The 20,075-nt window shown below is 39.0% G+C and overlaps 1 protein-coding gene across 8 annotated transcripts in view; it reads right to left on the bottom strand.

Annotated features, from left to right (window-relative positions):
• The window catches only part of SYNE2 (spectrin repeat containing nuclear envelope protein 2), a 198,665-nt gene that overhangs the window by 133,988 nt on the left and 44,602 nt on the right, over window positions 1–20,075 (bottom strand). For all 8 annotated transcript variants that reach the window (XM_042798988.1, XM_042798991.1, XM_042798987.1 and 5 more), the window contains exons 19-34: window positions 18,247–18,402; window positions 17,803–17,976; window positions 16,164–16,298; window positions 15,854–16,009; window positions 14,461–14,672; window positions 14,113–14,191; window positions 12,902–13,020; window positions 12,182–12,305; window positions 11,159–11,316; window positions 10,577–10,724; window positions 8,805–9,403; window positions 7,740–7,919; window positions 6,605–6,755; window positions 4,075–4,233; window positions 3,215–3,376; window positions 764–865 (exon numbers count right to left, since the gene is read on the bottom strand). In XM_042798988.1, the coding sequence (XP_042654922.1) occupies window positions 764–865; window positions 3,215–3,376; window positions 4,075–4,233; window positions 6,605–6,755; window positions 7,740–7,919; window positions 8,805–9,403; window positions 10,577–10,724; window positions 11,159–11,316; window positions 12,182–12,305; window positions 12,902–13,020; window positions 14,113–14,191; window positions 14,461–14,672; window positions 15,854–16,009; window positions 16,164–16,298; window positions 17,803–17,976; window positions 18,247–18,402 (2,814 nt within the window). The remainder of the gene's footprint in view (window positions 1–763; window positions 866–3,214; window positions 3,377–4,074; window positions 4,234–6,604; window positions 6,756–7,739; window positions 7,920–8,804; window positions 9,404–10,576; window positions 10,725–11,158; window positions 11,317–12,181; window positions 12,306–12,901; window positions 13,021–14,112; window positions 14,192–14,460; window positions 14,673–15,853; window positions 16,010–16,163; window positions 16,299–17,802; window positions 17,977–18,246; window positions 18,403–20,075) is intronic.

Below are 20,075 nucleotides of genomic sequence, written 5' to 3'. Positions count from 1 at the left end.
TTATCCTTAAGGCTTCCGCAGATTTGCATGAGACAGCAACTCAATGGGATCATGGCCACATGCTGAAACACCACCCCAGGGGGCTCAGGGCATACGGTGCTCCCAAGGAGCAGAGGGTCCACAGAACAAGGTTGCCGAGACCTTTCCTAAGCTCCTTAGATCACTTCACCCAGTGAAACTCCTCTGAGTTCACTGCCTGCTGAGGATAAACACACAAATAGCCAAACCAGGTCAAGCTCAAGGTGCATCAGACACTGACAGACACTGGGAGCAGATGCTTAGGGAACTGGTATAGGATCAAGGTAGGTTAATGTGGTCTCAAACACCAGAGAAGGATTTGTTCTTTGCTGTGTGAAGTTAACACAAAAAGATGAAGATTTCCTTGTGATATCTCAAAGGAAAACATCACAGTAAACACCACTCTATCCAAATAGCTACATACTAACAAGCTACATTAAGCCATATCCAGGTAAAGGTACAGTTTTAAATAGACAGTCAGGATGTTGAGTTGCTGGGATACCCAAAGGAATGACAAGGTCCATTATGCCTTGTTCATGGCCAACAGCTAAAAGCCAGATATCACCAATATTGGCCTCTTTCAGCAGGCCTGCAAAACAGTTGGGTCAGGTCTAAGTCCCTAAAAGGCACAGGACAGAGAGGGCATATGTAAGCCAAATCAAGAAATGATTGTGGTGAAGTCAATACTAGAAGCAGGGCTGTAGTAATGAGTACTGGCACATCAGCTGCAAAAGCTTCTTCGTACCTGTAGCTCCAGTGGAGGTTCATTACTATTCAGAAGTTCTTCTATCTCAGCCACCGTGTTGTCAAATTTCTTAAGTTTCTGCTCTTGGACTCGTAAGCATGCCTAAAAGTGGCAAAACCATATTGGTAACTGTATTTCCCCCAAAATTAAATTTCCATGTTTCTGTCAGAAAATTGTAATAGTAATATTCTGATTCTGCATTTTGGCATATAGAGCTCCCCTAATTAGTCCATTTCCTGATTTTCATTTTAATAATTTAGACATTTTTGCATTAGAGTCAGAAATACTCTATGTTTCTCAGGCAAAGCAGTTGTTAATGCAAACATAGCATAAATTCACAAACCTTAATTATTTTACTTCTATAATAACCCAAGTAATCCTAATTTTGTATTTACTTCTTGCTGCTTCTATTAAAAAGGGATATTCTCAGATGTTATAGACAAAGTCAAGAGCTGGCATCCTGATGATACACTTTGGTAGGGATGTAATAAAATACAACACATGCTGTAAGCATTTTTTTAAATGTAAATCCTTTGTATATGAAAAGACCTCCACTCAGCTGAATGGATCTTGGAACGAGTCAGTAATGTGAAAGTAAAATACTAGCTTCAACTTACAAAACAGGATATATCTAAAATAATCATATTGTCTCATATTCCCAAATCGATATTCCAAACTCCCTTAGGATAAAGTATTCCTTTGCAGTCTCTATACAAGCAATCACCAAAACCCGTTCATGTGCTACAGCCCTTAAAAGGGTTCCCATTTGCATACTGGTTACAGGGGAAAGAAGAACTTCTCTCACATCATTTATACTGAAATTATCTTTAAATATGCAGTCAAATAATTCATTACTCTGTTCTTTTGTGACAGGCTTCTTGAAAGCACATGCACCAGTACTCTGCTGGGTGGTCACAAAGGGCCCTGGGTTTCAACCCTATGTAACATGATACATATTGCAACAGTCAGGGTTCTTTCTTAATTAACATTCATGTAGAGATGTTTCAGGATCAACAACAAAAGAAATAATAAGAAATAGATAAATGAATCTGACAACCTCCGTACTTTGAATCATTTTACAAAGATGCACAGAGTTCAGTGGGAAACATGATTCCCCTCTACCTTGCCCTCTCTTCCCCTCTGTTTTGAGAATTATCCTCTCACATGGGAGCAGTAGAATAACTTTAGCTCAGCCACCTCCAGCACAGCCCTTCCTAAGCACCAGTACAGGCCTGTCAGGGGCATGGTAACACCATGCTGGGCTTGAGCAGTTTTCAGGTAACAAAATGGCTCTTAAGACGCAGTTGCCAGCTGCTGCATTTTTACTGGAGTCCTCGGGGACCTGAACTACCTCAGGTAAATTCTAACAATACAATGGTAAAGGCAATAATAATGTGACAAAATATCCACCTCTGCATGGCATGTTTCACTGGTAAGATCTACATACAAAGAATACTTTGTCTTTTTACTGCTCTGCAAATTAAAACAAATGAGCAGCGCTAACAGGAGCAGTAATGCTGCAAATAAGTGTAATAAAAACTAGGGCATTTGTATCATGTAAACACAGAAAAAACTGTCTGCATATTTTCAAACAAGCGGATATGGAATATATTTATGTCTCGACCCCATTCAAGCAGGAAATTATTTTTGTTTAGTAGATCCTGGCTATAACCACAACAAAGCAGCACAGCTGGTTGATTATGACCCTAAAGTCAGAAATTAAAGTGTTTACCACTGTATGTGAGGCTCTTCAATGGCATAGAACTGGTGCATGTGTCTTTATACCCAGCTACACCCCGATACCAAGAGTTAATGCTATAATCTGTGCAAAAGGGGCATGGGCAGCCCGGCTCTGCCGATGTCGGCCACCCGCAGCCCCTGGAGACGCTTAGCAGCCAGCCACTATTAAGGCTGCGTTTATTTATATTGGGGAGCACACTGGGACAAGGATCACAGGAGAAAATAAGGCAACTCTGAAACCTTTCCTTGAACTGTGCATTGCCCAGCCACTTCAGAGGCCCTGGTATCTTCATTGATAGGCAACTTCTAACCAGAAAACTAATTATTAGCCTATACACACTCTCTTCCCTTTCCTAGGCACAAGGAAATATGTGTACTCCTGTACTCTAGCCTACAAGCTTTCCAGGCCGCCTCTTTGCTCTATGTTTGTACAGCACAAAGAAATGAGGGGGCTTTTGTCCAAAGCAGCATTTGCAGTGTTGCATTAACAATTTAGTATACACATATGCTATCTATTTATTAGCTTCCAAGACCTGTATCTCCAATACATTATGCAATATCTACAATGAAACTATCCATGCAGATATAACTGCAAATGTAATTTCCTCTGCTTTTGCAGTGCTGATATTTCTATGCAACGTGCATGTTTATAGTCCAAAGTCCATACCACTACAATGTAAGTTAAGTGTAAAAAATTTTCATTCAAATTACCTTCAACTGCGTAAGGTCCTCTTCAGTCAGACAATGCTCTTCTGCATTCTTAATTTCTGCATTTGCCCAAGCATCAATTGTGCCAGATAAACTAAGAAGTTTGTCCCACAAAGCCTGAGCTCTTCCCAAATTATCACAGTAGTTTTCAGTCTTTTCGTTGATCTACCATGAGATTTATATACAGAAAACACACACAGATTTCAAAAATGGTGAGTTATATTCTAAAAGCAAACGCAGTATGATAAAATCTGAGAGAGATGAAACCACCCATAAAAACAAATGCATCAAGGGAAAAAAAACATTTCATGTGTCTTCACAGTGAACTGGTCATGGAGAAGATATTTAAATCCCTGCCACACATGTTGCCAAACATACCAATCACAACGGCAGCTTGCCAGTTTTAAGGCAGGTTTAGGAAGGAGCCTTACTCATTAATGTTTATCTACTCTCAGTAAATACCATCTAATCTCAGTATTGATGCACTGCTTAGATCGACAGTGGCAAGCATTTCTCACCAAAAACGTCAGCACTGTAATTCTCCAGATTGTCTCCAAAGTCTAAATTCACAGAAGTTGTTATGGAAGCTTACAGATTCATCCAGAAAGCAGAAGTATTGCCTTTCTGCATTTCCTAGAATTATTTACTGTCAAGGAGTGTCCATGATATAAACTACCTGAAAGATCAGAAACATTACACCAATAGACACTCTGCAAGCTTTGCTCTGGTAAACACTTGGATTTATCTCTTAAGAATCTTTGCCATATTGTACTTAATTTATTCCAAATATTACACATGCGTCAGAATCAATTATTATAATACATAACAGATAAAACCACCCTGATAATTTACTTTTTACATACATCCAGCCATCTGTCCACAATAATGTTAGCCTCATTCTCAAATGGAGGCTCCTCAAAGCTTCTCATTTTATTGAGCTGGAATTGAAGGTTTTTGCAGATCTGATTTATTTTGTCTACATCTTCTGAGTGATCATTAAATTCCTCTTTTGCCTCTTCAATCTGTGAAAAAGACCAAATGAATATTTACAAGCATGCTTACTTATGACTGTTTATTCAGGAAAAACATTTTTTACTGATGTGCTGTTCTTTTTAGTTTAGAGAAACAACAGCATTAGACAAAATAATCTATTTTACACAATATGATGAGAATAGGAACGTATCCTGTGTTGTTATATCCCTGTCATGCTGACAAAAACATTTCCTTGTTAAAAATCCATATAATTCCATTATTGACTGTAAAACAGCTGAGTAGGAACTATGGATAATATACTTCTAAGAGAGCCAAAACCATGGTTTGCTTTGACAGTTGCAATTGCAAGATCCAAGGGGACTGTACATCCATACACAGAACCTCAGTTACAGAAATAAACAATGCACAATGTAACAATCATCTGAAATACTATTACAATTCTGAAAAATATAACCTGGCATTCTGATATGTAGGTTTTCAACTACTTTTTTGAAAAAAAGCTTAAATCCAATTTAAACACAGCCATTGTCAAATATGCCATTGCCAGAAACAGAAATGTCCCTTTTTGCTGCTTTCTATTTAAACACTAGACTGCTTTGTGGTTAATTGTGATGTCAGTGTTTACAAACATGGAAGCTTGCTGGAAAAGAAACACTGACCTCTAGTGTTAGGCAACTCAATATTAAAAGATCTCCTCGTTTCACCAAGACAAGCATTGTATCTTCTCATAAGGATAATGTCAGCCACTGAGGTAAGGCAAGGGACAGCAGAGCAGCGCTCACAAACCAGAACAAGGCAGAGGACTTTCTCTGCCACTATTTTATATAACTATAAATAACAAATCACCAGCACTCAAAGGCATGCCTGTACTGTGCCACAGCTGTTGCAGACCACAGTTCTGAGAGTGGCAATTGCAAAACTTAGGGTGAGGAGGAAGGGTTGTTACCAGCGAGAGGGGTCTCCATACAGGCAGGGGCCAGGGTATGGGGGTGATCTCCCCTGCAGCAGGAGCCTGAGTGATATGACGTGTCAGAGGTCTCACTGGTGAAACCAAGAAAAGACCCTGCCTCAGCTAAAGCAGGGGTGGCACACACAGACACCATCCCACTGCCTGAGGGAAGAAACCACTCACATTCCTTCTTAAATTTAACCATCCCAGGTACTACCTCAGAGCAAATGTTCATGAATGATATGGACAGCTATGTCAGGTGGTTGTATTCATTTAGCAAAGGATGTAGCTGGCTGTCAAAAGTCATCTAAAAAAGTGATAAACTTTAAACCAAATGAAGGAGTGTCCAGCAATACCTGCTCATTCAGTCTCACCAGCTAGTGTAAAAGCTATTGCAAATGTTTAACCACTATCAAAGACAGTACAGAACTAATGTTGGTTACAGATGCCAAGGCTCTTACACAGAAGCCCTGTCTTCAAAGTAGGTTTGTAACATAGAAGTGAGAGAAGAAATACTGAACTATGTTGTCACAGCTACTACCTGCAACAGTGTGGTCTGCAAAGTCAGTGTAAGGGCAGAGACTCTTGCAGCAAATGTAACCAGCTCAAGGGAATACTGTATCATCAGCCCAGTCAAAACCATTTTGGCCTCCAGAAGTCCACAGCCCAAGGCAGCACCAGGCTGGCAATCCCTAAACTGTCTCTGAGTGAGTGGCAATGACATACAGCCAGGTACACAAGCTCCAGACTGAGAAGCAGGACAGGTCTGTCATGGCCCAATCTCGGAGCAAATGTGCCATGCTGCCACAGCCTTTGGGCTCCTGTTCCTGATCCTACTTACGCAGGGCTCGCTGAAGGCCCGTGCACAGCACTGCCTGGTGCAGACAAAGCCCACAGCCCTGCCTGGAACCCAGCGACATGAGCAAGGAGAGGATACGGATCTAAATCCTTGGTTATAAACTACAGCAACAGCAGAGAAACAAGCAGCCCCGAGGAGCTGTATTACCTATTATTTTTGCTTTAAGTGGTACAACATTTTAATGTATCTTCTATAGCAACAAATGAATTTGCTATTTTTGTATATTTACCAACTGTCCACTTTTAACTTGGTAGAAAATATAGAAATATTCTAAAGGGTATGGCTGAATATGGCTGATTTCAACATGTGCTTTTGGTAGGACAGGATTTCATTTTACTTTCACATAAGATCATAGTTTTTCTATGGTTTGGGGTTTTTTAATCCAACCCCTTTAATAAGACCTTAATTCATTAAGCAAAACTAGACATCAACTTAAAACAAATCCAGGGTACGGTCCCTAAATGTATTCTGAAAGCCAAAATAAAAGCAAGGTCTTAACATTTGTCCTGAAGGCTGATTGTACCAGGGCAACCCTACACCTGAATGCACTCAGGAAAGGCTTTTCTTTCCTTTTCAGTAAGCTGTTACTCACCTTTGCTATTAGTCTGTTCAAATTCTCCTTCCCCATGTAAGAAGTTTGCTGTGAAAGCACAATCTCCTGTTTCTGGATGATGCTGGTCAGATTAGTTTTGCAGCTTTGATATTGCTTCAGGAGCTCCAGAGCCCTTGCACACTGCTCCTGACTATTAAAGAGAGATGTATTATTTATGGCCTAAGCATAAAGCAGCAGCCTCAACCTCTTGTCTGCTTCCTTCTGCTATATTCAAACATGTGGGGAGCTTGACTACTATGTTTGGAAGAGAGAAAAGGCAGGATAAACTGTACCAGTCATAAACCCTGCAATACTGTGTGATACCTGGTGTAGTATTTAGAAACAGAAATGCCCTTCACCATCATACGCCTCCGATTCACATCTAACTGTGATGTGACCTGAGAATTCTGTTTATATGATACTCTCCACTTGAAAGGTGAGCTCAGTCAACAGTAAATTGAAATACAATGTACAGCAGATATCACAACAGCTTGGGTGGTAGACAGTGGGAAATACCACCTCAGCCCAGCCTTCAGTGGGATATGAAAACAGGTTACTCCCACTGACACCTGCGGGGTGTCAGCCATGAGGATTAACCAGAACTGTGCCAGTCCATGCAAAGCCTCTAGTCATCTTTACAAACCGTAAGAGAAGAACAGATGCCCTGGGTGATCAATCATAGGCTTTCACAGTCCTTACTCTCAAACCAAGCTCCTTTAGTCTTTTCCTGCATAAGAGACTGCTTTCTCAGCTGTCCTCTTCCATTTGTTTCAGTTTGACTTTTCTTTTTGAATGTGCTGGCATGAAATTCACAGCAAATACAGAAGACACACCGTTCCCAGCAGCAGCCAGGTCTTTCTTTTGGATACCAATTAAGTCCAACATATCACTGCATAGCTGCTAAATTATGGGACTGTGATGTCTTAAAAATACAAAAAATTAATGAGCTTTGGCTGCAAACTTCTACGTGCAATTCTTGGCTTTATAGTAGCTTACAGCATCATAACAGCAACATTTGCTACTGCGCCAGTATTTCATCTACTTCAAAGTATGGTCTAAGGCTTTTTTTGCCATTTCATTTTACAAAGTTCTTACTTGGTACAATGCTACTTTAAAATGTAGCTTTTCTCCTTACCATTCAGCAAGCAAGAGTTTTGTATCCTCCCATAACCTCTCTGTAACTCTGCACTGTTCATTTGCTTCCTCTGTTTTTTCCTCTTCGATCTGTGGGAGCTTATTAGCAATTTCTCGCATAGGTTTCATTTCAGCAGCAGCACAATCCAATTCCTTTTCCAATTCTGTTAATGATTTTACCCTTTATTGGAAAAAAAATGAAATACAGACTTATATTAAAGTAAGTCTTTGATTTTTTTTCCCTAATGCAATTAGCAAGTCCCTAGAAATTAATTCTGAGCTGCACATACTGACTATATTAAATGACATTATAAAAAGTTGAACTGGACCTTCAGTTTGTGTTATTTGACACAGTCCTTCAGATGAGTTATGCTGACCCAAGACCTTTGAAAAAGTAGTCCAAAATCCTAAAGGCCAATAGGGTTTATATGAACAGAGTGAATTATTTTGTATTAAAAGATAAGTGCATTCTGGCTATGTTAAAACATGGTCTAAGAAAGGAAGCTATACCATAGCATGGGACTTCATAACTTAAAAAATGGCCACAGTTTATAAAATACTCTCCTCTCCCTTTTTCCCTCCACATAAACAGCAGTGAATTGTTTATTCATCCTTTGCAAGGCTGCAGACAGCTCCTCTGAAACAGTATCAGAGACATAGACCTCATGTTAGTGGCTTGCTCAGGGTGTGGTATATAACACAAGGCTTCTACACTGCAAAGTTTCAGATCACATGCATCAGTGCTCAGCAAGAAGACCCATCTCCCTGTTCAACAGTTTTCTTACCAAAAACTAAGATCATAACAATCAACCTCCTTCTATTTTTTTCTTCATCGATGCTGCTTCAAACACACACATACACAGGAGTTTAAAAGAAAAGAAAAAATGGAGATGGCTTCCTTATTTAGGCTATGACAGAACAAATAAAATGTAAGTTCACAGCTTCTTTCAAGGCTCCACAGATACTTCAAGACACATTCAGGTTTCAGTGCTCTACTGTGAAGGGGACACAGGTCCTCTGAGTTCACTGAAATTATGAAATTAAAAGAATTTAAAAAATAATTCACCTTTGTTGAATAGCTGGGATTGTTGGATCCTTCAAGCCTATTTTGTTAATTCTGTCACGTAGATCCTGAATGTTTTTAAGGAGTTCACTGCTTTTTGTGGAAAAAATCTTGTATAAGCCTTTTTCCTCTGAAAGCATCTGTTCACTTGAGGGACCATAAGTTCCATTTAGCTCTTCAGATAAAGTCAAAACAAGGTTTTCACAGCAAGTCTTTCTCCCACATTCAGCATCTTCCAAACAGATATCAACTGTTTTCAAGCGTTCATCCAAACATTTAGCCTCTTCTGCCATGTGAGAAAGTTCTTGTGCAGCCTCTCTCAATGCTTTTCCCTGTATTTCAGGTTGACCTGGGGGATCTGTGAGACATTTGATGGAAGACTGTATCTTCCTCAAAGAGGCCATAAAAGCTTCCAGATCTCTAAGGACTGTCTCACGAATCTGCATTGTATGGCTCATTTCTTCAAGCTGGTTTTGATAGTAAATCATAATTTTACTTGCAGCTTGCAAATCTATCGGATTAAATTCATCTCTTGCTGAACTATCTAGATGTTCCAATTGTTTGCATACTTCAATCTGATTTAATATGGATCTTTGTAGCTCCTGAAATTGAGAGAACGACCAACAGCGTTAGCAAGTGAAAGAAAACCTCTATCCTGCATTCAAGCTGAACCTATGACTGAAAACCAAATTATACTAGCAACAAAATAAGTATGCTAAACAGAGTGGTTAAGAAAGAAGACCTCTTTTTTTCTACTCTGAACTTTGGTAGAGGGAAGGAAAAAGAAGAAAAATCAAATAAAATGGTAATCCACACACAAGGCACTTGGTCAGCACTGTAGAAAGCCCAAGCCTCTTTCAAGCAATCAGCCAAACAGGATGGAAAGATGACGAGAGTCCCGGGACTGAAACCAACAGGCTCCTGCAGTGGGAGATCACTCACAGCACAGATGGGCACACAGTTGTTTGTCACTGCCATCTTTTAAGTCCTTTACGCCATACTTTTGGAGGATATTTACAGACATTTAAAAATCCCTTGGTGAAGTCTGGTCACAGTCCTCAGACAAATAGCAGTGTGGCAGCATTGTGAAACTCCAAATGTGCAGAGAACTGGGGAAAAATTCAGGGTCCTTCCAGCCAAAAAGAGTCATCTCAGACAGAGTGCCCTACAGCTTGAGAGACCTAAACCCCACTTCACTCGAGAGCCAAGGGCAGACAAATGCAAACTTTCACTTCTGCGTAGCTGTCAGTGTGTTCAGCTCAGAGTGCATGTCAAGAACAAAACAATATTCACCCTGCCTAACAGACAGATCAGAGCCTAGGCATAAGATACTGATAGCAGGTGAACAAGCTGCTGCATGCATGCAGAGCTTCTAAAACCATCCTGAGGTGTGCTTAGTTAGATACCTCAGCCGGTCTGACACAGGCAACTTAGCTTAGCTCACAAATTAACACCACATTATGCATATGACTCCACGAAGTGATATAATGATGGGTGGGAACACTGTAAATCTGTATCGAAGGAAAGTCCTAACATAAGATGAAATGTTCATGACTGTGCTTTTTACAGCAGAGCCTACTGAGGGTCCCTGTCTGGCCCTTCAGGTACAATGACATTTAAAGCAAAGGGAGTAAAATAGGCAATAGACTTCAGAAGGTTTGGGAAGTCTTGTGAGTGGTCCCAAACTCCTGACTGAAAATCCCATTAAGTTCTCTAGTTCCCAGACATAATAAAAACTATTCCGACTAGGGTGTGGTCCCTGCATTTTCCCTTACCTTTAGTTCCCTATAAGCGAGATCACTATTCATCAGATTAAACTGCTGGATGTCCTTTTTCTTCAGCCGCTGATCTAATTCACATAGAAGAATGGATTCATTTTCTATTGGCAAAACAATTTCCAAAGCAGTCCTTAAAGAGTTTGTTCTACAAGAAAGGTAACAAAAGATGAACTGGAAAAGCAAGCAAGAAAAGACACTCAACATTTTACAGCACAAAAAGCCACAGAGATAACGTAATTGACTGACAGATCTACTCCTTCTCCTGAGGTCAAAGGAGTTTTTCTATTGATTAATAAGAAAAGCAGTGTGAATGCTAGTGAATTTAACCAGAAGGTTGAAGGAAATAGCAATAAACTTGAGAATACTGCATGGTGATGTTACAAAGATCTGGCTCTGTTTTTCTTGGAGAGATTCACACTATCTGCAGTGTTATGAACCAAGTATAATTAAGAAAAGCTTAATTTTATGCCATTTAAAAAAAAAGGTTAAAAATGTGCAGGTATTTTCTGTAATGCACACTTTTCACATTAGTTACAATGAACTATTCCTCAGATAATATCACGAAGTGTTAGTTTATACCTGGTACTTATAATATCCTGAAGCTCTTTCCATTCTCCTTTTAGTTTGCTGCTTCTCTCAGAGATAGCAGCCTGCTGTACTTCATCGACAAAATTTTCTAAGGTAGATGAGATGTTTTCCAACTGTGTCCAACCAGAACTGGTTTCACTCTCTATCACCTAAAAGATATGCAGCGTTAATTGCATTGATATGAATCTGTATTTCTCAATGGACTGGACAGTTCTTAAAAATAGTCACAAGAGTCTCTACAGAAAAAATGAAAACATCACCTGACAGTATCTATTGCTTTCTTTTTCATTAAGACTCCATTTTTAGCTGTATGCAAATCTCTACCAACTTTTTATTATTAAAATTTCCATGTCAGATACATACTTTGCCTACATTTTATAAAAGGTTCAATAAATATGGTTCAGCAACTTTTACTACAAGAATTAATGGAAAATACCTCAGCTTAGCTATGTTCAAAAGAACAAAAAACAAACATAGAACTGAACCAAGTTCTGAGATGCTAGATAAGCTTTGTAATCCTTTCAAACAAGGACTTGAAAAATTGCAATAATAAATTCTCCAACATCAATTACGTGCCTTTTGTCATCCCCGCAAGGTTCTCACAAACCTAATCAAGTCCTGGAACAATTTCATTCTGCACATACACCACTTCCATTTGATGGTTTAACTCTGATGACTCCTCCAGCCCTGACCACGATCCATCACTCACCACTCCTGCTGATAAAAAAGCTGCTTTCCATAGTTACTTTTTCCATTAGACCTATTTCAACCTGCAGACCACAAACCAAGAGCCACCAATTTCTTCTTTCTGCAACACTTGTGAAACTCCACTGCTAAGCAGGAATGCAGATCTGCTGAATGCTAAACCCTTGATTTCCCCTCTACTTCTAAGAAAACTGGTTGTAAGGGTGTTCCTTTTCCCTTGACAATACACATAACACAGAGAGGTGAGGGGTCTACATGAGAAAATAACAATTTAGGCACCAAATATGTTTTTGAAAGATTAATACTTACCTGCAGTTCAAGCAGCTTATTCTGAAGGCATGATGTGCCTTTTATTTCCTCAGTAAAGCCAGATGCTACTTTATCTCTGCTGATTTGTAGAAGTTCCTCCAGGTTACTTCTTTGTGTGTTATAGCTGAAAAAAGATGAAATCACTTTCAGAGAGAGTATTACTTCTAATTTAATGGAACATGACAGGGTATGGGACTTGCTGACCAACAGATTACTGTACAAAATAAGCACAGTATTACACATGCATATTTTTACCAAAGTCCCAAATGAATGGGCATAAGTGAGCAACATATAAAAGAGCCGACAAATTGCTCACCTGGCTCATTTTCAAGTGTGAATGCCTGTCTGCATTCTCTAAATTCAGTTTTATGCATGTAAAAATGACAGTTCTTTAAAAACTTTACACATTTTTTTTTTATTTTGCAATATTTAAAGTTACTAATAAGGCAGACAGAGATTTTTCTGACCCAAGAAAAGAGTAGAAGAAAAAGTTTTATAGCTCTAAGTGTTCTTGCTACAATATCCTAATGTTTGAAGCATTTAGCTACTATAGTGCTTCCTTATCAATTACAGAGTGGTATTACGTAAACTTGAGTAGAACAGGAACAGAGTTCTGAATAGCAAAAGTGCACCCTATGTTTGATACATTCAATTAATTTATAAATGTCTATCATAGTATCATCTCTTAATATACATGCATTTTATCCTTTTAAAAAATACCTCTCTAATAAAGCTGGTAAGGGCAAATCATTGTCTTCCTCAAATTTCTTTGCACAGCTTTCTCCGTTGTGATGTTTCACATCTGGTTCCAAAACTATATCTGCAGCAGGTCTTGAGGCCTGAGTGAAAATAAAAAAGGTAACAGTGACCTCTGCATCATGCTGTGTCAATACATAGTGAAGACAACAGACATCTGTGAACTCCTAAAAGAAGCAAGTGCTTCATGTGTCCTGAAGGAAATGAGAGATACCATTCATGAATACAAGGTGTGCTTAAACTCAATCATGAACTAAAAGAGCAAATTTTTGAACACTCGCAGCCAGGTTATTCATTTCTCCCACAGATACTGGGTCTTTGGCAAGCACAATCCACTTGTGCAAATTTTTGCTGCTGCTCCATGGACATCCTTGGACAACCACAAGGCACTGTCTTCTGCAGCTTTTGTCAGGCTGTTTATACCAGATGCCTTCACATGTGTCTCACCCTTGATTCCAGGATACACTTCACTCCTCAGTTTGAGGCTGGCTGATGTTATTTATATTATTTGTACTTTGATTATCCATGAAAGAACAGATTTCATAATTGTATCAGAGACAATATTAGTAGTCTTACAAGAGATCTCCCTTGATAACCGCCAATTCCTACGTCTCTTCAAACTTTATGTAAGTGAAATGGGTCCCTTCCTATAAATCACCAGTCTGCAGCCTTAATTGCATGGATGTTTATCCTAAACAATACATCTGCAGCATCCAAATGATGAACTGCAGTATCTTGTCTCTCTGAAATCATTTCTAAGAAGTTATATGTGTTCTGGTTTTCCCTGTATTTTTCTAAAGCAAATGCCTCCAACTCTTCATTATTTTGCCCCCGTGCACTCTGAAACTTGTTCAAATGAATAGGACACTATGGGGGATTTGCACTTGAACACAGCTTCACACATGACCCTTCCAGCTGAAAGCCACCCTTTAGCAAAATATAATGCAAGGTTGGAGACTCACATCTCCTCAGGATGCCTAGTGCTGTTCCTCGCATGTTACTTTTTAATGTTTACCTAGTCTACATTCCCAAGTGCAATGGGTTTTTGGTGTCTGACCAGAGGCCTGAAGTTCTACCACAGTAAGAACAGTAACAGAAATAATCAGGTTTTCCTTTTGCCAATGACGTTTCCTGTACAGCGCGCTGTTTTCTAACGGTAAATATGGACTTCTTACCTCCTGTACTGAAAGGATATTGATTTGTTGAGAAGAAGAACCAGGCTTTTCTCCATTCTCAGAAGCAACAACGGAGTTCCTACAGTTTAAAAGAAACTTCAGCTTAAGAACAATATATGAAATACAAAGGGGAAAAAAAAGAAATCCTGGCTAACGATTAAAAGCAGCACAGCTGTGATGAAGGGTAAGCAAACATTGTACTTGCTAGTTTATGAAACTTAATACTAAATGTTTAAATGTACCATTGCCCATAGTAATGTACTTGGTAGTACATTTACAATACCACAAAATTTATCCATATATCTGATTTCTGTGAAGCTACAACACATCATGCACTCAGTCACCCACTCTTTCTTAGAGGACTGTCCTTCTCCAGCACGAGACAGCAGGGCCGCGTAAGTATCTGCCACGGTTTGTTGAAGGTTTTCTAGCTTTTGTTCACAGTCTGCAGTCAGTTTCTGTATGTCTGGGACAGTTTCTTCTGATAGCCTTCCCAATATTTTAAGGTCTTCTAATGACTTGCTAAGTTCCCTCAGGCTGCCTTCATGTGAAAAAAAGGCCTAAACAAAAAAAAGCCCAAACAATATAACAAACTCATCTTAAGTCATAAGGATATGCAATTATTCTCATACTTTGTTTTCTATTTCCATTGTCTTCTCGGATGAGTGCACTTAAAGCATAAGCTGTCAAACCAGGAAAGAAACATTTATTTTCCCTTGATTCTTTTTCAAACAGAGCCAGGGAAGAAATATGTCTTTCTGGCAACATGTTCCCCAGCTGAATTCACGAGACTGTACTGACTCTTGCTTGATTTTGAAATTTGTTATGTTACTACACTTTTAGTTACTTTGGCCCCAAGTCCTCTTCACACTGACATCAGATATACATGTCCCATTGACTACAGAGAAAGTAGAATTAGAAAATATATTTAAAATATTCCTCATCAATAATTATACTTTCTAGTGTGAAATCAAGATATACTAAAAATCTAACAATACACCTGAGAACTCTTACTTCTCTTTATTCTTGCCTATGCTGAACAGGAACCTATAAAAAGCAAAGACTAAAACTCCACTGAATTCAGTGAAGACCAGAATTCCACGAGGAGAGCAATTTCTTACCCTTACAAGTGGTAAGCTGGCAATATCAATGCATTTCAAAGAGAAGGATGAAGCAAAACACCAGAAGCTATGAAGTGTAAACCCCATTGCTTATGGAATATGTAAGATTCACCATGACTCACCCTGGCAAGTGAAACATGAGCATCTTATGTCTAACTCTGTGATTAATTCATGTACAGCACAAACACAGAGGTAAAGTGTGGCTATTTCACTGCAAGAAGATACTCTCAGATGAAGGCACCTAACACCATCTATGGAACTGTAACAAATCAAGGGAGTCACAGAACACATAACCATCTCTTATTTTTATACTTTGCGCAGTTAAATGTTTTAATGCTTTAAGGCTGTCTTAAAAAAAAAAAAAAAAAAAAAAAGGAAAAAAACATACCATCCACATAACACAGAGATAATTCTAAAAGTCTGCAAGAAGGCTAATAGCTGCAGTCAAAAAAAGTAAAGAAATAATATGGGTGGCCTCTTTGTTCTGTGTTTATATAACATTGAACACAAAGGCCCTGTTCCACAAACACAGGCTGCAATAATGTACCTAAAAAGGAGCAAGGACAGACAATGCATTCACAAAGAGAGGTAGGTGAACAGAAAAGGAGTATGGCAGGTACCTCATGTTCCTTGATGAGCCCTTTGGTTTTATCCGTAGTTAGAAGTTTCTTCTCTTTGCCTAATTGCTTATTGATTTTTTTTAAAGTTGTGTTAAATTTCTTTTTTTCCCTTTCTACCATGATCTGGACAAAAGCTATAATTTCATGATGAACTTCCTGCAAAATTCAAAATACATTATCCCTGTGAGATGGTGAGATAGTATTACAATGCAAATAAAAACCTCAGAACATATTGTGGCAAAATAATTATTTTTCAAAGACGCCAGGAGTAATGAGAACAGACAGTGGTTTCTCTTTCCTGTTACCTCACCTCCCATCTTTTACGAACATCTTCACTCCTTTCTTCCACTACCAGCTTCTCACGATCAGATGAAATCTTTTTCAGTTGCTCAGCTGCTTTCAAATATTTGTCAAGAACTTTATTGTCTAGAGCATTAAAAGCCTCCTGAAAGAAAAGCATCATAACGAAAAATAAACAGAGCTGAATGTAGCTTATTTACCTAATAAAATTACATCAATAGCTTACAAAAACCTTGCATAAAACATGTATACATTGTATGTATGGGCTGCGATGGCCCTTGTATGGGTATGAGGGCATTCTCTACCCTTGCATACCTGCAAAAAGGTTGCAGACAATATCAGTGTATGCTTTTTGGAGAAAAGCAGATGTTGTTCTTGTAAATCCTCTTTTAGGGACAGATTTGATACCAAAGAAGAAAGATCAAGGGTCCCTGAACTTTACATCATTTCTAGGGAATATATGTGGCCATGTCCCGTGCCTGTCAGAGGGGGTGAAAAGTCTGCTTTGGTACGGTGGGACCCTATGAGATGGCCTGGAGTGAGGCTCTGCACTGCTCCCAGCCCACAGCCACCCAGGAGCTGCTGTGCAAGGTAAAGCAACACAGATTTCTGGGCACTTCCAGTTTTGATATTTCACTAAGGACCTCTTTAAGATGTCCAGATTTTGAGATTGTGCACTTTCTTTACCAGTGCTGTGGTTTAGCCCCAGTCAGCAACTAAGCCACTCATTCACTCCTCTCACCTCCCAGAGGGATAGGGAGGAGAATTTGAAAAAAAGTAAAATTTCTGGGTTGAGATAAGAATGATTGAATAAATAAAATAAAAACAATAATAAAATATAATAATAATAATAGTGAAAATTAATATAATAAAAAATTGAGAATTAAAACCCAAGAAAATACAAGTGATGCACAATGCAATTACTCACCATCTGCTGACCAATGCCCAAGCAGCGATACACCCATCCTGGCCCACTCCCCTCAGTTTATATACTGAGCATGATGTTCTGTGATACAGAATATCCCTTTGGCTAGTTCAGGTCAGCTGCCCTGGCCATGCTCCTTCTCAGCTTTTTGTGTACCTGCTCGCTGGCAGAGCATGGGCAACTGAAAATCCTTAATTTAGGATAAGCACTACTTAGCAACAAATAAAACATCCATGTGATATCAACATTATTCTCACACTAAATCCAAAACACAGCACTGTCCCAGAAAATTATCTCTGTCCTAACTGAAACCAGGACAATCAGTTAGCCACTAGGAAAAAGAGGTGATTTAGTACTTATAATCACACTTTAAAAACCTGTCCAAAAATTCAGGCGTGTAATTCTTGATGGGAATCTTAATTATTAATCACGCAAAAAAAAATGGCTGTAGTTCAGAACATAATGAGCTCTGATGGGATGATGGAGTAATTTAAGTTAAGACAGGGCACTGAATAAACTGCCATACAGATTCACATTTCTTCATTCAAGCTGTCTGCTGAGTTAATATATGCTAACAGTGCTAAATCAAAAAGCTGAGAAAAGGATTAATAGCTACCAAAAAAAACCCCTTCTGATACTTTTCTCACTGTGGTACTTTAGCCTTTTGGATACTAATTAGTACTACAAAATACTCAAATTCAGCTGGCTCAGAAAACAAACCCACCTCATATCTCGAAATACATTCTTTAGGACTTAATCTTTGACTGACAAGTTGCACAGCCTTTGAAATGGAGGCCTCAAGTTCTTTCTGGGATTCTTCAAAACTGAGCCAAGTCTCCTTCTCTGCAGGTCTCTTCTCAGATTTGGACAAGATGTTGTTCATGTCACCCATGACAGCCTCGGAAGAAAAAGACTCTTTTCAAAACATGCCTGAGTGTCAGTAATTACATAAAACTGTTGCTTCAAAACATCACTCAAGGTTTTTGAGTTGGGATATTGATCTTCGAAATGTTCCATTTTTTGGCCTGGCATGAGTCTGGGAGACTGATTCCAATAGTATATATGCTTTTTTATTTTACATGAATTAAAAGAAGTCATCTTAATCACATAATGTCAAAATTAGAGATGGCTGTGTGTATAAAGCGTAAAAACAGTAAAAAAGGAGTACCTCTATTTTATCTCTGGCTTCTTTAATTCGTGTCTGCAGCCCAGTGGTGTGAGAATGTTGGAACACCTGGCTTGAAACATTTTGCATCAGGGACTGTAATCTCTCTTCTGCTGCCACAACTTGTTCTTGGCATGAGGTTCCCCTTGCAGCCAAACTCTAGTTGAATAAAAAGCATTAGAAGCCTGTACAGTATTTATGTCTTTTTGTTTAAAGGAACTGAATGAAAAAGCCAGCCTTGATCATGGATAGTCAGTATTTGGTCAAGCAAAATCTTCCAATTATGGGCAGTGTATTGCACTGCAAAATCTCTGTGTAGACAGAAAGAAGTCTGCTGCCATCCACAGGGGATTCTGTTTGCTGAAACAGTCTTTCTGTCAATGTGATACCTCCAATGTCTTTGCCTCAGATCCAATTAGAATTATTTTTTAAACATGCTCTTCCATCCAAACAGCTTTCCAAATGAATGTAGAAACCACACATTTGGATATGCATCATCTGATCATGAAGTCATCCAAAAGTAAGCACATATCAAGGCTCAGATTTTCTTGCAGTATTCAGTACCAAAAGGCAGGAAGCAGCTGGGTATTTTGCATGCAAAAGTGGTGTGCCATATTTGAATATTTATCATGAAATGTCATTATTAGAGCTGTTTTGATCTATGAATATTCAACACATTTTCCTGTTTGAAGTTGTCAATTAGCATTCTTCTAATGATAATCAGTGCTTTCTGGATCCCGACCTATTGTTTCATGGGTAATAAACGACCTGATCTCTTCTGCTCACAGACATGAAGATACAATACCAGTCACATTTTTGGAGGCTGTATTTCAGGGTGCCTTTTATTACTTTTTGTTTTTAGCAAACTAGCGTCACACTGCAAAATAAAGCTAATTTTATAAACATATGCCCACAAGTACAAAAAGATGAACAGATTCTTTTCATAGGCTCACACTCCTAATTCTGCCAACTAAACATGGTGCGAGAAGGCACAAACGAAAAGTAAACTAACACTAATTCTGGTTCACAGTTATTGTAGGTGGATTTAATGTACCAAAAGATCTGTTTAATTTTAGCACTTAGACAGTGAAGCTCCAGTGAAATTTCCCTCTGGTGGTCACCTTCCTACCATTAGATTATGCTGGCCCTGTTGCAGAAATAGCAAAAGGCAACATAAGACAGTGCTTCAGCTTCTCCAGTGCAAAGCGTGGCATCTTTGTTCAGTCTCACCTTCACTGGCAGGTGAAGAAAATAAATTGGACTTTTACTGAAGCTGCTGAGTTATATATACATATTTCCACCTGCCATTTGCTGGAGGGGAAACAGTAATCCCTCGCAGAGAGACATGGGAAACAATAGAGACTAGTGGAAGTAACCAGAAATTCATCAGTCATCACTGTGGACGTTTAGAGCGACTGCCTATAAACTGAGATGCGCAAATTACCCAGCATGCTGCTGAAAATACTTAAAATATTTCAGTTTTTGACAGGCAAGCCTTGAGTACAGCCAAGTTGTCCCAAACCTCCTCCCTGCACTGGGGGGTAGATGATAGAAAGCACTGTATGACCAGGGAAAATTCTCAACTTGGCACTTTGCAAAGTTTCAGTCTGCTGCAAATGCTGTGCTGGACAGGGAGTAATTAATATCACTCAAGAGCAAGCTGCTGATCATTGGCACCTGCTTGTCATCTGTCACACTGATGTTGGACGATTCATTTATAGCTCATCTGGGAGTGATCCAGGGAAATAACATCAAAACACTAGCATTGCCTTCACTTTTTACCAGTGTTACAGCACAAAATCCACATTAATTTCTGCTTCACTGATGATGGC

This window comes from Tyto alba, unplaced genomic scaffold (genome assembly GCF_018691265.1).
Source record: "Tyto alba isolate M040663 unplaced genomic scaffold, T.alba_DEE_v4.0 Super-Scaffold_29, whole genome shotgun sequence".
NCBI lineage: Eukaryota > Metazoa > Chordata > Aves > Strigiformes > Tytonidae > Tyto > Tyto alba.
The sequence above is the reverse complement of the archived record's forward strand: the minus strand, read 5'-3'. Positions and strand labels throughout refer to the sequence as shown.